Consider the following 20,155-nt stretch of genomic DNA (forward strand, 5'->3'; position numbering starts at 1 on the left):
GACGTATGTTTGTACATTGAGAATTTAGTGCTAAAGCTTGATTTGAAAAAAAATAATCATCAACAAACACAGGGAGAACATACAAGATCATTGCAGATGGCTCCCTGGTTGGGATATAAACCGGGAACCCAGCGCTGCAAGGCGGGAGCGGGCGAGAATATGACGTTTTCTGTATCCGAATGTGTTATAGTAGGTCGGGATAATACTATTAACAGTAACTTTGAGCACACTAAGGGCCGGTTTTCATGGCCGTCTCAACGTTTCTTGCTGGCCCCCCACTTGTTGTTAAAGGGAACCTTCACTGAGAGGGATATGGACGTTTCCTTTTAAACAATACAAGTTGCTTGGCAGTCCCGCTGATCCCTTTGGCTGCAGTAGTGGGTGAATTACACGCCTGAAACAAGCATTCAGCAAAACCATTCTGACTTCAGTCAGAGCCCCTGATCTGCATGCTTGTTGAGGGGTTGTGGCTAAAAGTATCAGAGACACAGGATCAGCAGGAGAGTCAGGCAACTGGTATTATTTTAAAAGGAAAAATCCATATCCTCAGTTTAGGTTCCCTTTAAAGCATTGCTCATTCAAGTGAATGGGCAGCCCCAGTACCGTAGTTCACCACCGTTTGCGCGAAGCCTGCATTAAGATTTTTCCTGTCATTTCAGCAAACCCTGGAAGCAACATGCTGCATCCAGGTCTGCTCACTGCCGTGTCACCATGTCCCCCTGCGATGGTGAAAATCGTGAAAAAATCCACACTTGCAGAAAAGCATTTGACTGACACAACGAAGCCCGTGTGAACTAGCCCTAAGGGTGCTTTTTAACCTCCTTAGCAGTAATCCAGAGTCAGGCTTGGGACGGAAATCAGCAACTCATAGCGGTAACCCTGTGCCTGAGCGAGTTACATGCAGGAGCTGCTGCACACCTCTCTGTAGTATTTATTTTTATTTTTAGGGTCTAAAAGCGTGTGAAAAAATTGCAGGGCTGTGGAGTTCGAGTTGGAGTCGGGGCAATTTTGGGCACCCGGAGTCGGAGTCGGCTGATTTTTGTACAAAATCCACTTCCCTGTTAAGTATTAGACTAAGGAGTCGGGGTCGAGGAGTCAGAGTCATTTTGGGTACCCGGAGTCGGAGTCATGATTTCATAAACTGAGGAGTCAGAGTCGGAAGATTTTTGTACCGACTCCACAGCCCTGAAAAATTGCACAGGTTTTAGACCATAAATCTGAAAATAATCATAAAGCCAGGGAGGTTGAGTAAGGGTATGTCTACAGCTGATTTCACTCATCTTTGCTGGTTCATTCCTCTGTGTTTAATGTTTTAATAATAATAGAAGGAAAAGTGGGCAGCACGGTGGCGTAGTGGTTATCACTCTCGCCTTGCAGCACTGGGTCTCCTGTTCGATTTCCAGCCAGGTCAATATCTGCAAGGAGTTTGTATGTTCTCCCCATGTCTGCGTGGGTTTCCTCCGGGCACTCCGGTTTCCTCCCACATCACATCCTATGATACATACGAGTATGGTAGGGATTAGATTGTGAGCCCCTCTGGGGGACAGTTAGTGAAAAGACAATATACAGTGGCTTGCAAAAGTATTCGGCCCCCTTGAAGTTTTCCACATTTTGTCATATTACTGCCACAAACATGAATCAATTTTATTGGAATTCCACGTTAAAGACCAATACAAAATGGTGTACACGTGAGAAGTGGAACGAAAATCATACATGATTCCAAACATTTTTTACAAATAAATAACTGCAAAGTGGGGTGTGCATAATTACTCAGCCCCCTTTGGTTTGAGTGCAGTCAGTTGCCCATAGACATTGCCTGATGAGTGCTAATGACTAAATAGAGTGCACCTGTGTGTAATCTAATGTCAGTACAAATACAGCTGCTCTGTGACGACCTCAGAGGTTGTCTAAGAGAATATTGGAAGCAACAACACCATAAAGTCAAAAAGAACACACAAGACAGGTCAGGGATCAAGTTATTGAGAAATTTAAAGCAGGCTTAGGCTACAAAAAGATTCCAAAAAGCCTTGAACATCCCACTGAGCACTGTTCAAGCGATCATTCAGAAATGGACAGAGTATGGCACAACTGTAAACCTACTAAGACAAGGCTGTCAACCTAAACTAAGGAGAGCGCTGATCAGAAATGCAGTCAAGAGGCCCATGGAGACCCTGGACGAACTGCAGAGATCTACAGCTTAGGTGGGGAAATCTGTCCATAGGACAACTATTAGTCGTGCACTGCACAAAATTGGCCTTTATTGAAGAGTGGCAAGAAGAAAGCCATTGTTAACAGAAAAGCATAAGAAGTCCAGTTTGCAGTTTGCCGCAAGCCATGTGGGGGACACAGCAAGCATGTGGAAGGAGGTGCTCTGGTCAGATGAGACCAAAACGGAACTTTTTGGCCAAAATGCAAAACGCTATGTGTGGCGGAAAACTAACACTGCACATCACTCTGAACACACCATCCCCACTGTCAAATATGGTGGTGGCAGCATCATGCTTTTGGGGTGCTTCTCTTCGACAGGGAAGCTGGTCAGAGTTGATGGGAAGATGGATGGAGCCAAATACAGGGCAATCTTGGAAGAAAACCTCTTGGAGTCTGCAAAAGACTTGAGACTGGGGTGGAGGTTCACCTTCCAGCAGGAAAATGACCCTAAACATAAAGCCAGGGCAACAATGGAATGGTTTAAAACAAAACATATCCATGTGTTAGAATGGCCCAGTTAAAGTCCAGATCTAAATCCAATCGAAAATCTGTGGCAAGATCTGAAAACTGCTGTTCACAAATGCTGTCCATCTAATCTGACTGAGCTGGAGCTGTTTTGCAAAGAAGAATGGGCAATGATTTCAGTCTCTAGATGTGCAAAGCTGGTAGAGACATACCCTAAAAGTCTGGCAGCTGTAATTGCATCAAAAGGTGGTTCTACAAAGTATTGACTCAGGGGGCTGAATAATTACGAACACCCCACTTTGCAGTTATTGATTTGTAAAAAATGTTTGGAATCATGTAGGATTTTCTTTCCACGTCTCACATGTACACCACTTTGTATTGGTCTTTCACGTGGAATTCCAATAAAATTGATTCATGTTTGTGGCAGTAATGTGACAAAATGTGGAAAACTTCAAGGGGGTCGAATACTTTTGCAAGCCACTGTACTCTGTACAGCACTGCGGAATATGTCGGCACTATATAAATACTTAGAGAAAGCCCGAGGTGGGCTCATAGATTTAACAAAACAAAAATGTAGGCTACCTGATCCGGGGGGGCTGTGCAGATCAGGTAGCCGCAAGAACCGCAGCTCCTGAGGGCCGCACTGGCCCACTTTCACTTTTGTGACCTCTGAGTCATGACGCTGAATGGAGACACTGTGGGTCTCATAGCGTGCAGGGAGGCGGGGGAGCGGCAGGATGAGCAGCCAGGGAGAGAGAGCTGCGGAATGGTAGCTCTGGAAACCCTGCAGGAACAACTCTGGCAGTCATTTTACACAGGGAATCCCTCTCCCCTAGGTTTACCTCAGATATAGCGACAAATATTCTCACTAATCTCAGGAGGCTAGAGCATGACGGTGGTGGTGGTGGTGGTGGGGGGGGGTTCAGAGATCGGCGGTGAGGGGGGGGGGGGGGGGGACAGAGGCATGTCATGAGGCAGAAAACATGCCCGTGTGAACCATCTGCCTACCACCCCACCTTCCATCCCCCCCACACCCCCATGAACCGCTTCGGGATCTATTTAAAATAAAAAAAAAAAAAAAAAAAAAAAAAAAAAAAAAAGTAGGTCCTAGTTTGGCCTTAGTGTTCAATGTATAGAAGTATGATAAATGTGGCATTTCCAAATCAGGACGTACATATATTTTAGGGCTAGTTTCCATGTAACGCAAAGCCGCACGGGTCTGCATTGCACGTCACTACCGGGGGCGGAGCTTGTGATCCCATTCATTATACTGAAAGGGATAGTAGGCACAATCCCCCTGAAATGGAGGCAACCCATCGCTGCAATTCAAAAGTGAATCGCAGTGTATTAATGGAAACAATAGACAGTGCAGTCTATGCCGTCTGCTGTCCCTGCAATTGCGTTTTCATAAACACGCCTGAAAGCGTGCAGTATGGAAACGAGCCCTAAGGGCTCGTTCACACTATAAGGGTTTGCACATTTTGTTTTAAGCGCTGGTGATTTTAGAAATCGCCATAAAAGTGCTTGTGCAATGTTTTCCTATAAGAGTGTTCACATGTGAGAGTTCTGATGTATCTGAAATCGCAAATGCGATACATGTACCATTCTCTGAGTGCTTTGGCTCAATGGAAGATATAGGGAAATCGCATGCGCTGGCGATTTATAATGTGAACAAGGCCTAAGAGTGCTAGACTTGTGAGAAGCATTTGTGAGCATATTTTAATATACTATAGTTTCTCCGAAATCATAAACTGTCCACTTTGGATTTAACATTTACATAATTTACTCCCAGATATCCTCAAAAGTTTACATTGCATTATAGGTTTTTATGTTGAAAGCTTTAAAGAGAATCTGTATTGTTAAAATCGCACAAAAGTAAACATACCAGTGCGTTAGGGGACATCTCCTATTACCCTCTGTCACAATTTCGCCGCTCCCCGCCGCATTAAAAGTGGTTAAAAACAGTTTTAAAAAGTTTGTTTATAAACAAACAAAATGGCCACCAAAACAGGAAGTAGGTTGATGTACAGTATGTCCACACATAGAAAATACATCCATACACAAGCAGGCTGTATACAGCATTCCTTTTGAATCTCAAGAGATCATTTGTGTGTTTCTTTCCCCCTGTTCTCATGCACTGAAGTTTCAGGCTGCTTGTTTCTTCCTGCAGACAGCTCTGCCTGTATGTAATTCTTCAGTATGTGAAAGCCCAGCCAGCTCAGAGGACGATTTATGCAGCTTGTAAAAGATAAGAGAGAAGCTGCTCTAATCTAAATAACACACAGGCAGTGTGCATAGAGGGGCCTGGAGGGGGGAGTGCATAGCAGAACCACAACACTGAAGAACTTGGCAGCCTTCCAGACACAGGCCGACAAGTCTGACAGGGGAAAGATACATTGATTTATTACAGAGACTGTGATAGTACAAAGTGCTGCAGTAAGCCAGAACACATTAGAATAGCTTTTGGAACTTGTAGGATGATAAAAAATTACAGAGGAGATAGTGTATTTGCTGCCTCTGAAGAAGCAGGTTATCCTGCGAAACAGCTGTCAGGTTTATGCATATATGTCTTGAAGGTGTTGGGAGCTTTGAATAAAAGGTGACTTGGCTATGCACACTGGTACCCGGAAGCTTCTTCTCTCCTCTGTAATTTGATATATTATCTACTGGAGGCACAGTGGCACTCTGCACCTGCCGCTCCCAACCTGCCAGAGCTTCATCTTGTGCCGATTTTTTTCTTGTCTTGTGGATTATATAGGATGATAAAAAACAGGATGCAATTTTTGTTACGGAGTCTCTTTAAGATAAGCTTAGCTCTTATCACACATTTTATATACTTATTATTTTTGAAAGATTGAAGTGGAATTTAACTCCCGATACTAAATTTCAGTAACTACTCTAAAGGTGGCCACACACCATACAATTAAAAGATCCAATTCTACACCAATTCGATAATTACAGTCGGTTGTCCCAAAAAAAATCAAAAGCTTTTTTTTTCATTTGTTCAAGAAATCTGAGCAAATTTCCCATTCGATAAACGAAGATCGGGAGTGTTGGATTGTTCTGATGTGTGGCAGATTGTCAATTACTTGATATACAGACCCAAGCAACTTTTTTTTCAATCATTTTTTCCATAATTTGGGAAAAATTGAACGTGTGTGGTACATTGGTCAGATTTTTGAAATGTTACAATCAGTCAGAAAAATTGATTGCAACTCTTGAATTGAAAAAGATATTTAAAAACATTGTATGGTGTACGGCTACGTTTAGGCCTCTTTTCCACAGGCAGCTGAACTGTGTGCTCAGCAAGCAGTTGCCAGGCAGCAGTGAGCAGTTACCAGGCAGCAGTGAGCAGTTGTGAGAGTTTGAGAGGCATTTCACTGCCTATGTGTGTGCAATTGTGTTTAATTTGATAGAAACATGATAATATGTAATTGTATTGTAATTAATAAACAGAAATCTGTCAGGGATCTATTGATCTTGACACTGGTTCCAAATGCGAGCAGTCCCAGGGTGTGGGGTCTAAGCAAGAACAGGTCTTCACCAGCGCACACCGCAAGGGATGATGTGCTGTCTCCCCTAAAGGGTGGCGGACTACTTAGCTGCCTGGTGCTCGCCAGGTAACAACCCCCAGGACTACCGTACCAGTGATGGGAAGAAAAGAAGGGGAACCTTGCCGATGTGAGAAGGAGTATGTTCAGGACGGACTGACAAACATAACTGAACAGGAAAGTGCGGATGGAATGGGCGGGCAACAAAGGAAGGACTGGACAAGACGGACGGGAGTAACTGGACAGGATGGGCTGAATGGGCCCGACTGGAAAGGACGGGCTGGAAAGGGCGGACAGGAAGGGACAGGCTGGGTGGAATAGGCTGGACGGAGATTAGCTGGATAAGTGCCGAAGCACTGGTCAAGAACGCTGGATAAGTACCGAAGTGCTGGTGTGTGCAGCCTAAGAGACAGCCTGGAGGGGCACAGACTGGTACGTACTGACAGGGCCGCATAGGCAAAGCTGTACTGGCAAGGCCCGTATAGAGCGAACATGTCGAATACAGCACAGGAGAGTTGTGTGTAGTCGGAGCCACCGTAATAGGAATTAGGGCTATAACGGTACACAGTGAGTAACTTCGGTGCCGTCAGAAGATGGAGCTAAAGTTACTTTTAATATACTGTCATTGGGCCATCAGCAATAGCTGGCAGCCGAATTACGTCATTCCCCACCATCCATGTCGACCTGGAGGAGTAATAGTAATTAACGGGACTTGTGCAAGAGCAGGGAAAGCCATATATCAGCTGTATCCTGCGTCCAAGTCTCCAGGCGGCTGCCAGAGAGATAAATAGCGTGCGCACTTCTCTTGCATCAGACTGGCCTCAACTGGCTGAAGTTACAGGACCCGGTAGCGGAGCTAGAGAAGGCTGAGGACGGCTGTGTGGGAGCGATCAGTGTGTGTGTGTGTGTGGGGGGGGGGGGGGGCCTCACAGCCCTCCATAGTAATGCCTAAAGTGAGAACTCTGTCATTTTGTCTTCACACAAATGAAAATTTTTAAAAAAGCCTTTGTATTGCTATATGCTAGTAATTACTTGAAATATATGTGGGATTTAGAATTAAAAAAAAAGTGTGGATGGGGCTGGAGGAAGTCCCAGGTATGTATAAAACTTTTGTATGATCTGGTCTGTGGTTTCACACACGAATCTGTACAATACCATTCCGGTCCTGTCAGTTTCATAATAGTTTTCTATGGCTAGGTTCATACATTAAGGGCCTGCACACTGCTGCGCTTGCACAGCGTTTTTTAAAACAGCATGCGATTTTTTTAAATCACAAAGCCTTCATGAGAATAGAAAAATTGCATCACACCGGTGTGTACAGGTCTTCACGATTTTCATGATTCTTCAAAAGACCTTGCGATTAAAAAAAGCATGCAATTTTAAAAGCGCAACAGTGTGTACAGGCCCTAAGGTGTACAGTTTTGCAACCAGTTCTGTGAGTTATGCCTCAGTTTCAGTTTAACATGACAAGAATGGAAGAATACACTTTCTATGTGTGAACCCAGCATACAAAACCAATACAAAACTGTACACCTTTTTGTGTGAATCTAGCCATAAAAACCGCATCGAAATCTGACAGGACAGGCACTGTACAGATAGTTATCACTTGCACCGAATCTGCTCAAGTGGGAACACAACCTTGTGTGAACCCAGCCAAAGAAAACTCATACAAAACGGATACAGGACAGGAACAGAACAGAACATTATGAATGAGCCCAGCCTACACTGATACCCCTTCAGATGACTGCCTAACCTCAGGTGGGACAATTCTACGGATGGGATAATTCCTCAGTATGCCTTGCTGTCCCCCGTGCTCACCTTGCAAAAGCCACGCGCACGTCAGCTAATACGTTACCGTGTTTGGTGCCGGAAGAGCACAGGAAAGGCCCCGGACAGTGACCTCATTAGAAACCGCTGCGTCACGAGACAGTCGAAGGCGGAGCAGAGTCACGTGACACATGTTGCCTTTGTGACGTCAGTTCACGGGTCTCGCGCGTGCGCATTGACGCTGTCAAGCGGGAGGCGGCGAACGAGGCCGGTTACCCAGAGTGCCCCGCGGAAGTCACCGGGCCCGGGGGGATGTGTGGAAGATGGCGGCCGTCAGTGATGTGATTGGGCGGAGGTTATAGAGCGGACAAGTTCTGTCTCCCGGGTACCGAGGCCGTCCCCCCTCCCCATTGCCCACCGGAGCTGCTTCCTCACGTGACTGCGGCCGAAGCAGCGGAGACGCGGCTGGGGCTAGATGGAGGATCAGGCGGCGGTGGTGGGAATGGCTGCCACAGCCAGGCCCCAAGCCGGGGGTCCCGGGCAGAGCCCAGCCTCAGAGGCCGGCTGCGAGCTCCCTGGGCGGCCGCTGCAATACACCATCCCGGGAATCCTGCACTACATCCAGCATGAGTGGGCCCGCTTCGAGATGGAGAGAGCGCACTGGGAGGTGGAGAGGGCCGAGCTGCAGGTGAGACAGGAAGCTGGGCCTGGTCTGCTCACTCTGGAGGCCATCTTGGGGAGCAGTGTGGGCAACATGCATGGGCACTTCTGAGCCTGCACTGTGTGGTCACTTCATTTTTGTCTGCGTCCCAGACCACTGTACCCTCCTTTCCTGCCAGGCTCTGACAGCCCCCACTGACCCATGCAGCAGGGAATTCCATCACTGTGTCCTGTAGCCTTCTCTGTTTCCTAAAGCTAAAGGGGAACTCTAGGAAATAGAAAATCCCATCTCACATTCCTGACGTCTTCTAGTTATCTGTATTTCTATGGTCTTAATATAAATGAATTGCGCTTAGGTATATCTTTAAGTAGTTTTTAATGTCAAAGAGAAAGGCAGGGTCTTGTGGCACTAGATGCTTCCAGGAGTGGGCTGGCTGACCAAGGGTTTAGGTAATGTCCTTTCAGACAGCAATCCATTCATCTTGTATCTGTCCCTTTAAGAGGCTATTTGTATATGACGAAGCAAGCGTTCTTGTGAAACAGCAGACAGGCTGCAATTTGTCACCCCCACCATATACCACTGAATCATTGTGCCCAACTGAAAATAAAGGAATTGTGCCTGCTTTACTTCCTCTAATACAAGTTTTTAATGTCATTGTGACATTCTAATTTTTGTCCCACTTCAATATACTGTTAGGCTACTAGAAGGAATGTATGCTGCCTGCTTTACCAGTTGTCCTTTGGGTACAGGGTTACATTATATTAGGATGCCTAGTGTTGAGTAGTTGTAGATGTACATTATGGCTATTTTCTATTCTATAGTAATCATAATTAACAAGTTAAACATGAACTCTGCAGACTTTATTTAGCTGGAACAAAGTCCCAGTTCAACCCCTGCAAATTCCAGTTTATGTAGAAGGGAAAAAAAAACTAAATATAGCATCTCTAGCTGTTACACGGGGCATGTCCATTTGTAGTTCTCTTGTCCAGCCCATAAATTCCTTTAATTATTGTGTTGATGCCAAAACAGTGTGCTTTTGTTTATTCTTTCAGAAGTGTATATAGGCAAATACAAGAGATGGTAAATGAGCAACTTGTTTACCTTTTACTCAGAATTCCCCTTTAATAAGCACCTATTCTTTGCTTCACTAAAACCTCCATAAGAAACATGCTGGTGCCCATATTGACGTAATATGTATAACATTTTTGTTTAGATTCATAATTCTGTCGTTTGTGCTTTGGATTGCCAAACTGTGGAGCTGTGGTCTACTCCTTCTCCAACTCAGCAATCCGATAGAGCAGAAAATTCTCCCAGCCTGTATATACCCACAATCCTAGAAAACTACTAGTTAGTTGATTGTTTAGCTGTGACCTAGTTCATTTATATAGCTGTGGGCTAGTGGTTTTCATTTGCTAATTCAGTTTTTACTTTCTGTATCAGTAAATATTTGCTGTTGGGAGAATTCTTTGCTCAATACTACTGTGCAAGCCAGTATTGACAAAAATCCACTCTTCAGATCTGCTGTTTTGACATGTTATCATCTTCTGTTATCAAGCTTCCACTATGCAAGATAACTGGTCAGTGCCACTCATGACATATAGATAAATAAAAAAAAAAATACGAGTCAGGAAGCAGTGATAATTGCATTTGACAGCCGCATAAGCTCTGATGAGATTTCAGTAAAAATCTGTTGGACTTGATCAATTCTATATATGGTTTTTGTACTTCATGATAAACATATATTGTTATTTTTAGCCATATTGACCATAGTTCTCATTAATTTTGAATCTCAATTACTGAACATTTTTACTTGATTTTGGCTGAATCAATAGATTGTCTGGTATTCTTACTGTATATCAATGTTATGAAATCTGCTACAAGTGATGGCACTATGGAAGAAGTATTGCAAGTAGAACCTGATTGATTTAGTGTCCGTCCTTGTCTCAAAATGCAGCTGCACAATAATTGTAGGAAACTGATATGATAGAATTTGACACTTTATGGAACGACCGTAAAACATTTTTAAATTATTTTTTGGGGCTTTTTTATTACGGAATTAAGTTAAACAGTTTGGGAGCAGGGCTGTGGAGTTGGAGTCGAGGAGTCTGAGTCGGGGCAATTTTGGCCACCCGGAGTCGGAGTTGGAGTCGTTGATTTCATAAACTGAGGAGTCAGGTGATTTTTGTACACATTCCACAGCGCTGACGTCATCGGACGTCCTCCGGGCTGTACTGCGCAGGCTCAGAACTACTGAGCCTGCACAGTACACCCCGGAGGACGTCCGATCCTGCGCAGTACAGCCCGGAGGACGTCCGATGACGTCAGCGCGCCGGCGTGGAACGCACAATGGAGCGCAGAAGAGGCCCGACCTGGCCGCCGGCCTGGCCAGGTCGGGTCGGCCACCGGGAGCCTGCGGAGCGGCGCCGAGGGCACCTCCTGCCTGCCACGGGCTGGAGGAAGCCCCAGGTAAGTGGATTCGGATTTTTATTTTTTACCAACTGTCCCTGAACCTTCCCTTTAAAGATAATTTGTACTCTAAAATTCTTACAATAAGAAGCATACCATTCCATTCATTATGTTCTCCTGGGCCCCTCTGTTCTGTTTCTGCCACTCCCTGCTGCAATCCTGGCTTGTAATTGCCAGTTTTAGGCAGTGTTTACAAACAAGTCATGGCATGTGATAGGCTGAGAGGAGCTCAGTCTGTGACTCCTACAGAGCCTGCAGGGGGTGTGGAGAGGGTGTGTATAGCTTCTATCCTATTGCAAACAGAGCAGCACATTCTTGCCTGAGTCCGACAAAGCCGTCAGAGGAAAGATTAGATTATATAACAGATAATACAGCCACTGTGCAACTAGGAAAGGCTGCAGTAAGACAGACCACATTAGAACAGGTATATGAACTTATAGGATAGAAGAAATAAGGCTGAAAATTGTTAGTCTCTTTAAATTGACAGAATCATTACACTAAAATAGTTATTTAGAATGAATAACAATATAAACACTTTAGGTGGTATTTACATTCAGCACTGCTGTTATTTCAATGAACTTAATGAATGCTCTTCTGGTGGCAGTGTACGTAGGTGTCACCTGGAAAGGCAGTGTAAGGGCTGTGCAGAGTAGACAGTCCACCCAGCCAAAGTTGACCCTTCCTTTCACTGCTGTTTACCAAATGGCTTCGCAGTGGTCAGTTGCATAACGCACATGTTAAAAATGTGTGTGAACTGCATTGGATACTGGACATAGACTGCATGCAGCGAGTAAGAATAACATGATCAGTTAAAACACAGTACTGTGAACAGCCCCATAGAATTGTATGGGTAGTAAGTTGATATTCTGCAAAGCAACTGAGCATTGTGAGCTAGCTCTGAAACATGTTCAATGCTTGCAGCATTTGGAAATCTACAACCGCCGTATGAATGCAGCACAACTGTAGCATAAGCAATGTGTTCATTTATTATTTTTTTTTGGTGTGTCCTTACTGTGGTCTATGCACACATTCCCTAAATCTTATGCTCAGATTGTTGCAATGTAAGTCTAGAATTAACCAAAATTAAACTGAATTTTAGGGGTGGTTAGCATGAATTTAAACTGCAACTAGCTTTTTGGCAAATGGTTATCCCTTTTGCCACAACTTTCTGTTTAATCAGGTTTTCTAAGCTGTAGCAACAAAATGATTAACCTTGTCATTTATGCATAATGAGCATTCTGTTTGGCATTACTTTTAAACTGTTTTAACTGTGCACAAACAAACTTATGGTATTTTCACTCCTTGCCCTGAGAAAGTCCTAGAGACAAAGGGACTGGTTTACAAAGGTTTTCCAGAGCTGCAGAACAGTGGACAACATTAAGGGGCCCATACACCTAACGATTTTCCCGCCGAAATACGGCCGTTTCGATCAGTGATCGAAACGGCCGTGAAATCGTGGCGCACACCGCTGACAGAACGATGGATTTCCGTCCGAAATCCATCGTTCCCGTCGACTCCCGTCGATCCATCCGTGCGGAAGATTTTTTTCGGTCGCCGGTGGGTCGGGAGTGCGTCGATAGCGGCGTTCGAATACCCAACGCAATACAGCGGTAATACATTACCTGCTCCGCCGGCGCAAGTCCCCTGGTCCACCGCTGTCTTCTCCGCCTGGTCCCGGCATCTTCTCTGCATCAGCTTCCGCATCCCGGCATCCGGCATAACTTCCTGTGTCACTGCAGTGACAGCGGAAGTACAAATAGAGGGTGCTCTATTTGAACTTCCTTGGTCACTGGAGTGACAGAAAGTTATACGTGGATGCCAGCCGGGAGCAGATGCGGAGAAGATGCCGGGACCAGGCGGAGAAGACAGCGGTGGGCCAGGGGACTCGCGCCGGCGGAGCAGGTAATGTATGCGGGGCGGGGGGGGGGGGGGGGGGGCAGCAGCGGCAGCTCCACAGATTGTGAGCGGTTTCAGGCTGAAATCGATTCACAATCTGTTTGCAGTAAAGGAGGCCATACGATCCCTCTCTGATCAGATTCGATCAGAGAGGGATCTATCTTTTGGTCGAATCTGATGGCAAATCGACCAGTGTATGGCCACCTTTAAAGATGTTGCAGACTTTGCTTGGATTAGTTTTATACTGGATGTGTGCGCACCACAGAAATGAGGCTTCATATGACCCTGTGCCACGGTTCAGCGACAGGGTCATATGCAAAACTTGATTACCAACTGAAAAGACGGTTATCTCTGGTTGCATTTTTGTTTTTGAAGTTTTTATGGGTTATGTCCCCAATAAAATGATAGATTGTTCAGGACTTGTTTAGTTGGATCATCTATTTATTCTGTTATATAGGGTAGTCCTTGACCCACAAGTCTTTTCAGTTGGTAATTAAGTGCGATTTTTTTTTTTTCCCCTAGGTTGTTTATCCATTTATTTATATATTTATGCTCTACATGTAGTTTTGTATATGGTCATATGCAAAAGCCTGCCCCTCAGTGACTTGCATTACTGCATGATCCATGAGAAAGGCACAAATCATGCGCTGTAGACTTTGCATCAGGATTTGATGCTTCTGTCGCATCGTTTGAACTGTGCAAGTCTCCATAAAATTGCATCTCCCTTGGGATAAGGTGTGCAGCAGGGGAGAGTACTGCGGATTGATGCCACACACCCAGGGTGACAAGGGATCTATATGAAAAACCGGCGAGGGGTTTTATCCCTGACTTCCATCACACAACTGCTAATCCACTGTTTCAGCAACTGTTACTATGGTGCAATAGGCATCAGGAATGGCTTGTGTACTTTTTCAGCTTATAGCCGATCTGTTCATTCTGTGGTGTTGTGTGGTTTTTTTTTGTTTTCTTTTTTAAAATCAAACGTTTTATTGATCAAAGATAAACCAAAGTAACACACCGTACAAAGTGGACTATGAGTCATCAAAACCATAGGATATGACATATCACTTAACAATGTATTTGATTCCACTATGACAAGTAATTACTTATCCTATCCTGCTATGACTAGTAATGCTTCTAGTGTTTCTGTACATAAGTGGGATTGTTTTGGCATGTCTTTCCTTGTCATGTTATTTCTTTATATTTTCTGTCTTTATGATGGTTTGTGTGCCTTCGCTTTCACAACATGAGACCTCCCTTTAGGTGTGTCTCTCTAAGCTCGTTGATGGTGGAGGTGTGGTTTTAAGATTTTAAATGTTACATTCTTGAACATGGACTTGTACGAAGACCATTTTGCATCCGAAATGTCAAAAAAATGCTGTTGGCTTTATCTGACTCTATAAAGGTTTATACATTTTTGACACATTGGGAGGAACCCCACTTTTTGATTTTGACTAGTTATAATTACTAATTCGACATCAGCCAGTACTTGCCAATATGTATGAGGGCTTACAAAAGATTGGATTATGAAAAGATGTATAAAATGAATCTTTGAAGAGACCTACATTTTTTTCCAATCTGATATCGACTTGATGTGCTGCTTGAAAACACTCTTCAGGCAAGCATATAATCTCACCTAAGACACTTAACTTTACATTAACCACCCTACTACCACTTTGTACACAGCTTTCCCCACCTGTTGTTGTACCCCTTAAGGTGGCTAGATAGATAGATAGATAGATAGATAGATAGATAGATAGATAGATAGATTTGCGGGCCAGTTATTATCAGATGAAAGTTGGTGCAGCCACTGCATGCCCATTCAATGATTCGACCAATTTCAGGGCAAAATTGGAATGTATCCATCGGACATGCTGTGAATTCTCGCGCCAATGTGGTTGACTGGGTGCACGTTGGTAACGGCAAATAATGTTGTGAGTTGCAAAACCTACGCCCACTGTCCCTCCAAAATGTTGTGTGCCCGTGCATTTAAATACTTTGCCTGTCACTCCACCCGCTAGCATCCGCCATGCTTACGCATTCGGGTCCTATATGCCTACTGGCATATAGGACTTGGGGAGCGTGTGTGACGTCATGCATGCTCCCCATGTACTAAAACGCTGACAGCCACGTGGAGCACCAATGCAGAAGAACGGCGGACAGGTTGATGCACTGGCACCAGGGTACATGCAAAACTTTTGGGGAGGCGGTGTCACAAGGCATATAACCGAGAAATTTCATGCTGAAATCGAACAGGATTTGTCTGCGGTGTATGGGCAGCCAACAGATCATTCTCTGATCAGATTCAATCAGAGAGATTTGTCTCTTAATCGAATCTGCCTATACATTGCTAGATGTATTGGCACCTTTAGACTGTAAGCTCAATTGGGCAGGGATTTCTTTCCCCTTACTTGTTACTGCTGTGTAAAGTGGTCAAATTTTCACCTATATGTTCTATGCATTAGCTGCCCTGTTCAATTGTCTTTTATCTGTAACTCATTGCCTTGTTAGGTTGTGCTTCCACTTGAGCTGAGAATGCAGTTTTTGTCCATTCTCAGCTCATCAGAAATCCAACAGTAAATGGCTCCTATTTTATATATAGGAGCTATTCACATTGTCAGCCTGCGGCGGATCCATTGCGGTTAGCGGGCCACACTTCTGTGCATTCCGCAATAACTTGTAACTTATGGAGGTAATGCATCTGGACCATAGCGGATCATTGGTGCAGGACACTACACTGTTGCAGATGGGAACTGAGCCTAACTGACTGCAATTTACATCTTCTATTGTACTGCTTCACGGAAGATGCTGGCGCTATATAAGTCAAACATGTGATGATGTCTCCTTGGGCATACAGTAGTCATCAGTGAATAACTGCTGATTTTTCCTATAGAATCAAGCTACATTTGAACATTTCTAGTAGAGCACAGTGGAAAGTTTTGAAACAACCCACAGACAAAACAAAATAAATTTGCTAACTTAACAGTTTAACTTCCCTTTTTTGATACAGTAGAATCTCATAGTAACCTTTGATATAGTAAATCTCTGGCTATTGAAAACACAGGTCCCAACCATGCGCCTGAATGAATTTGCAATGCAGTGTTCTCCCCAGGCTCTTTTAGCCGGGTGTTCCACCCGGCTAGTTTTGGGGAGCATCCTGATGTCATCGGCTCACCTCCTCCTATGCTGTAAGAAGAGTTGCTCACAAAAGCACCGGCCCTGCATTCTCTCATCTCGCCCCACCCGGCTAATTTTTCATGTCACCCGGCTAATCTTGCATGCCACCCGGCTGGAAAAAAATTTCTGGGGAGAACACTGCAATGTATGACCAATTCTGGTGTATACTTGGCCAGGCCCCTTAAAGTGTACTATAATGGGATTTTACTGTATGAAACTTTCAAAAGTGCCCTTAACCCTTGCAAAGAAAATATTCCTTATAAAGTCATAGACTTATTTAAACAAGGTGAATTATACTGACATATTTGTGATTACTTTGTTTTCTCTCACCTGTCCATATTCTTTGATGTGTGTCATTGGACAAACTGCCTTGCTTGATGTCAGCGGTTAGTGAGATAGTAGTGAGTACTACTGTTGCTAAGGTTTTCAGCGAGTTTTAAAAAAGCTGCTTCATGCATTAGACCCTTCGTTATCCAGACTAAGTATGCAGGTTATCTTACTTACCTGCTTACTAAATTTGTAAACCTTTGTCTGGTGCAAAACTTACTTCACCATTTTCATTTATTTATTAGGTTGTAAAAAAAATACAAAAAGACTTGAGTTCTCTACATTAATACTTACAGTATACTCTAACCTTTTATTATATTATTTCTGTCAGGAACTCACTACTGTGATCCAGCGATGCGGCAGTCTCTGATGCTGATGGGCTGGATCCTGGAACTTCTGGATCCAGGCTGTGGCTCTCTGAGGATGGTCATGCGCCTATCCTATAGGCCAGCAAGTTTAGTGGCTGGCATCTGTCAGGCAGAGTTGAGCAATATGATTGGCTGTTGATGTGTGGCCAGCCACTGATTGGAGGATGTATGATATATAAGGCTGGCTGTGTCATTTCTGTATTGCCTGTTAAAGGACAACTGAAGCAAGAGGGATACGGAGGCTGCCATATTTATTGCTTTTTAAGCAATACTAGTTTGCCTGGCTATCCTGTTGATCCTCTGCCTGAAATACTTTTAGCCATAGCCCCTGAACAAGCATGCAGCAGATCGGGTGTTTCTCACATTGTCAGATCTGACAAGATTAGCTGCTTGCTTGTTTCTGGTGTGATTCAGACACGACAGCAGCCAAATATCAGCAGGCCTGCCAGGCAACTGGTATTGTTTAAAAGGAAATAAATATGGCAGCCTCCATATTCTTCAGTTGTCATTTAAGTTGCCTTTGGGTTACTGCTGGGTGCTATTGTTATATTACTGATTCTCGTTTTTTGATCTTGCCTGTACTCTCGACTTCCCTTTCTTGCTGCCTGGACCATCCTTGGATTGTACCTGAAGTTGCTCTTGCCTAAACCCTCTGTACTGCGATATTTCTGACCACCTGTGTGGACCCTGGATTGATTCTGATCTACTCTTTAAGAACCTGGATTGTGTCTGATTGACTAATTCTTTCTGATTAGAGGACTCCTGGGTCCTTAAAGGACTACTGTATTGGCGATTTGCCCTGCCTGGCTATGTAGCCCTAAGGTTTTCTAAACCTTGCAGTCCACCAGATGTGCAGGTGCTTGTACTGTACCTCCAATGGGAGGACAATGATGGTCCTTTGCAGCAGAGAATGTACCAGGGCATGCTGGGCCATTTCTATAACAAATTCTGATGTAGTAAACCACTTCTCCTGGCCCCTTGGAGTTTACTGTAACGAGATTATACTGTACCTAGATTGTCATTTAATGCCTTTGTCTAGTGTGGAACTGTTGGTACGTCCGTCTTATCTACTTTAGTTCTTATACCTTGCGCATATCAAGGCCTGGGTGTAACTGGGTGCTGGGATGACGCACTTGTCATACCTAGGCTGACTGGGTACATGCCACACAAGGTGAAGACTGCGGAGGAGGTTGGGGCATAAAGACTGAAGTTAGGTGGTGGATCCAGCAGGCCTCACAATCTAATTTTGTGTAGTAAGTTGATATTTAACAATGTACCGTATATTCCGGCGTATAAGACGACTGGGCGTATTAGACAACCCCCCCAACTTATCCAGTTAAAATATAGAATTTGGGATATACTTGCCATATAAGACTACCCATCTTCCAACGTACACCAAATAAAAAAATAAAAAATAATCATATACTGGTGCTATGTATGAACACATACTGGTGATGTACTGTATGTGATACCCAGTATATAACAGTATAGAGGCGATTGACTGGTTGGATTGGTCAACTCTCCCTAGTGGATTGGTCAGCTCTTCTTGACTACCTGTTTATCAGAGCGGTATGGAAGAATAGATTGCGTTGTGCCCATAAAACGCGCCTCTTTCACCCTTCTGGCCCACCCTTGTATTCTATTTACCTCCTTCTCTGCCTTTCAGATCTTGCACATGTGCGCCTGCACCGCTTCACTACAGTCCTCAGCAGCGAGATCTGAGAGTCTGTAACAGGATAGAGCGTATAACCCGGCGTATAAGACCCTTTACTTTTCAGAAGATTTTCAAGGGTTAAAAAGTAGTCTTATACGCCAGAATATACAGTATATTAAAAAAAATCCTGAATCTTAGTTTCAAACCTTTTTATTACTAACGTCATAAATAATTTGACAGCAAGGAGTAAATATACTTTATGCAGTCAAAAAGAGACATGCTGCATATATTAATGTGATATTCTTTTTTTTTTATTGACCGAGTGACTTTTTGGAATAGCTAGTATGTTTACACTGTCGTTCTTAATTTCCTGTTTTAAGTGAGCTATTACAACATAGTCGAGTAAAATACTAGAACAAATTTGGCTTAATTTCCATTTGCCATAGCATACATTACAAGTTTATTTTGCCTCTCTGTATTGCTTGTTCAGTTATCCTATTTGCTTTTATCCACAAGCCAGCATTTTTAGCAGCTTCCATTGTATGTATAGTAGATCTTCAAAATCATTCAGAAGTATTTATGAGCAGCTCAGTGTAATCACAGAGTTCAGGATTTTCCTCAGCAAAGTGGCTGAATTCTGCTGAACAAAATACTCTGATAGGGTTTGTTCAGTCTTATGAACTGCAATTGGTGTTCAAGGAAACAACTTCATGACACTGCTGCAAGTGAAAGTGTGCTAACCCTTTCTGTAACTTATCATAAAAACGTATGCTTAAAGGGATACTGTAGGGGGGTCGGGGGAAAATGAGCTGAACTTACCCGGGGCTTCTAATGGTCCCCCGCAGACATCCTGTGCCCGCGCAGCCGCTCACCGATGCTCCGGCCCCGCCTCCGGTTCACTTCTGGAATTTCTGACTTTAAAGTCAGAAAACCACTGCGCCTGCGTTGCCGTGTCCTCAATCCTGCTGATGTCATCAAGAGCGCACAGCGCAGGCCCAGTATGATCTGTGTCTGCGCAGTACACTCCTGGTGACATCAGCGGGAGCGAGGACACGGCAACGCAGGCGCAGTGGTTTTCTGACTTTAAAGTCAGAAATTCCAGAAGTGAACCGGAGGCGGGGCCGGAGCATTGGGGAGTGGCTGCGCCAACACAGGATGTCTGTGGGGGACCATTAGAAGCCCCGGGTAAGTTCAGCTCATTTTCCCCCTGCCCCCCTACAGTATCCCTTTAAACTGAACCTAAACCTAAGAGAAAAAAAAGACTTTAACTTACCGGGGGCTTCTGCAGCCACCCTGTGACCAAGCAATCCTCTGTCATTTGGATGTGTGGCCCTGGTCCAGGTGACCTCCTGACTGAGCTCCAATCTCTACTGCACATGTGCAGAATGCTCCCAGCGATTGGAGTGTCATCGAGGACATGCGTAGTGATGTTGATTCGCCGAGTCGGTTGCCCGGAAAGGGGTTGCTGCAGGGGACTGGAGGATTGCTTAGTGCTGGCGCGGGCACAAGGCTGGTAGAAGCCCCTAGTAAGATAAACTCGTTTTTTTTCCTTCAGTTTAGGTTCCCTTTAAGGAACAACTGTACATGCCAGTTATTAAGCTGGAGGTATGGCCGT

The 20,155-nt window shown here is 44.3% G+C and overlaps 2 protein-coding genes across 11 annotated transcripts in view; one reads left to right on the forward strand and one right to left on the reverse strand.

Annotated features, from left to right (window-relative positions):
* AP4S1 (adaptor related protein complex 4 subunit sigma 1) overlaps positions 1-8,180 on the reverse strand; it is a 69,306-nt gene extending 61,126 nt beyond the window's left edge. For 2 of the 3 annotated variants that reach the window (XM_068253877.1, XM_068253876.1), the window contains exon 1: positions 8,080-8,180. The gene's annotated coding sequence lies outside the window, so the exon portion shown is untranslated. Of the gene's footprint in view, positions 1-8,042 lie in introns of all 3 variants that reach the window. The other variant, XM_068253878.1, reaches the window with a different exon arrangement.
* A 9-nt stretch (positions 8,181-8,189) lies between these two features.
* The window catches only part of STRN3 (striatin 3), a 128,191-nt gene continuing 116,225 nt past the window's right edge, over positions 8,190-20,155 (forward strand). For 4 of the 8 annotated variants that reach the window (XM_068253868.1, XM_068253869.1, XM_068253870.1 and 1 more), the window contains exon 1: positions 8,190-8,679. In XM_068253868.1, the coding sequence (XP_068109969.1) occupies positions 8,467-8,679 (213 nt within the window). In that variant the 5' untranslated portion in view covers positions 8,190-8,466. The remainder of the gene's footprint in view (positions 8,680-20,155) is intronic. The other 4 variants (XM_068253873.1, XM_068253871.1, XM_068253875.1 and 1 more) reach the window with 2 other exon arrangements.

This window comes from Hyperolius riggenbachi, chromosome 9 (genome assembly GCF_040937935.1).
Source record: "Hyperolius riggenbachi isolate aHypRig1 chromosome 9, aHypRig1.pri, whole genome shotgun sequence".
Classification (NCBI taxonomy): domain Eukaryota; kingdom Metazoa; phylum Chordata; class Amphibia; order Anura; family Hyperoliidae; genus Hyperolius; species Hyperolius riggenbachi.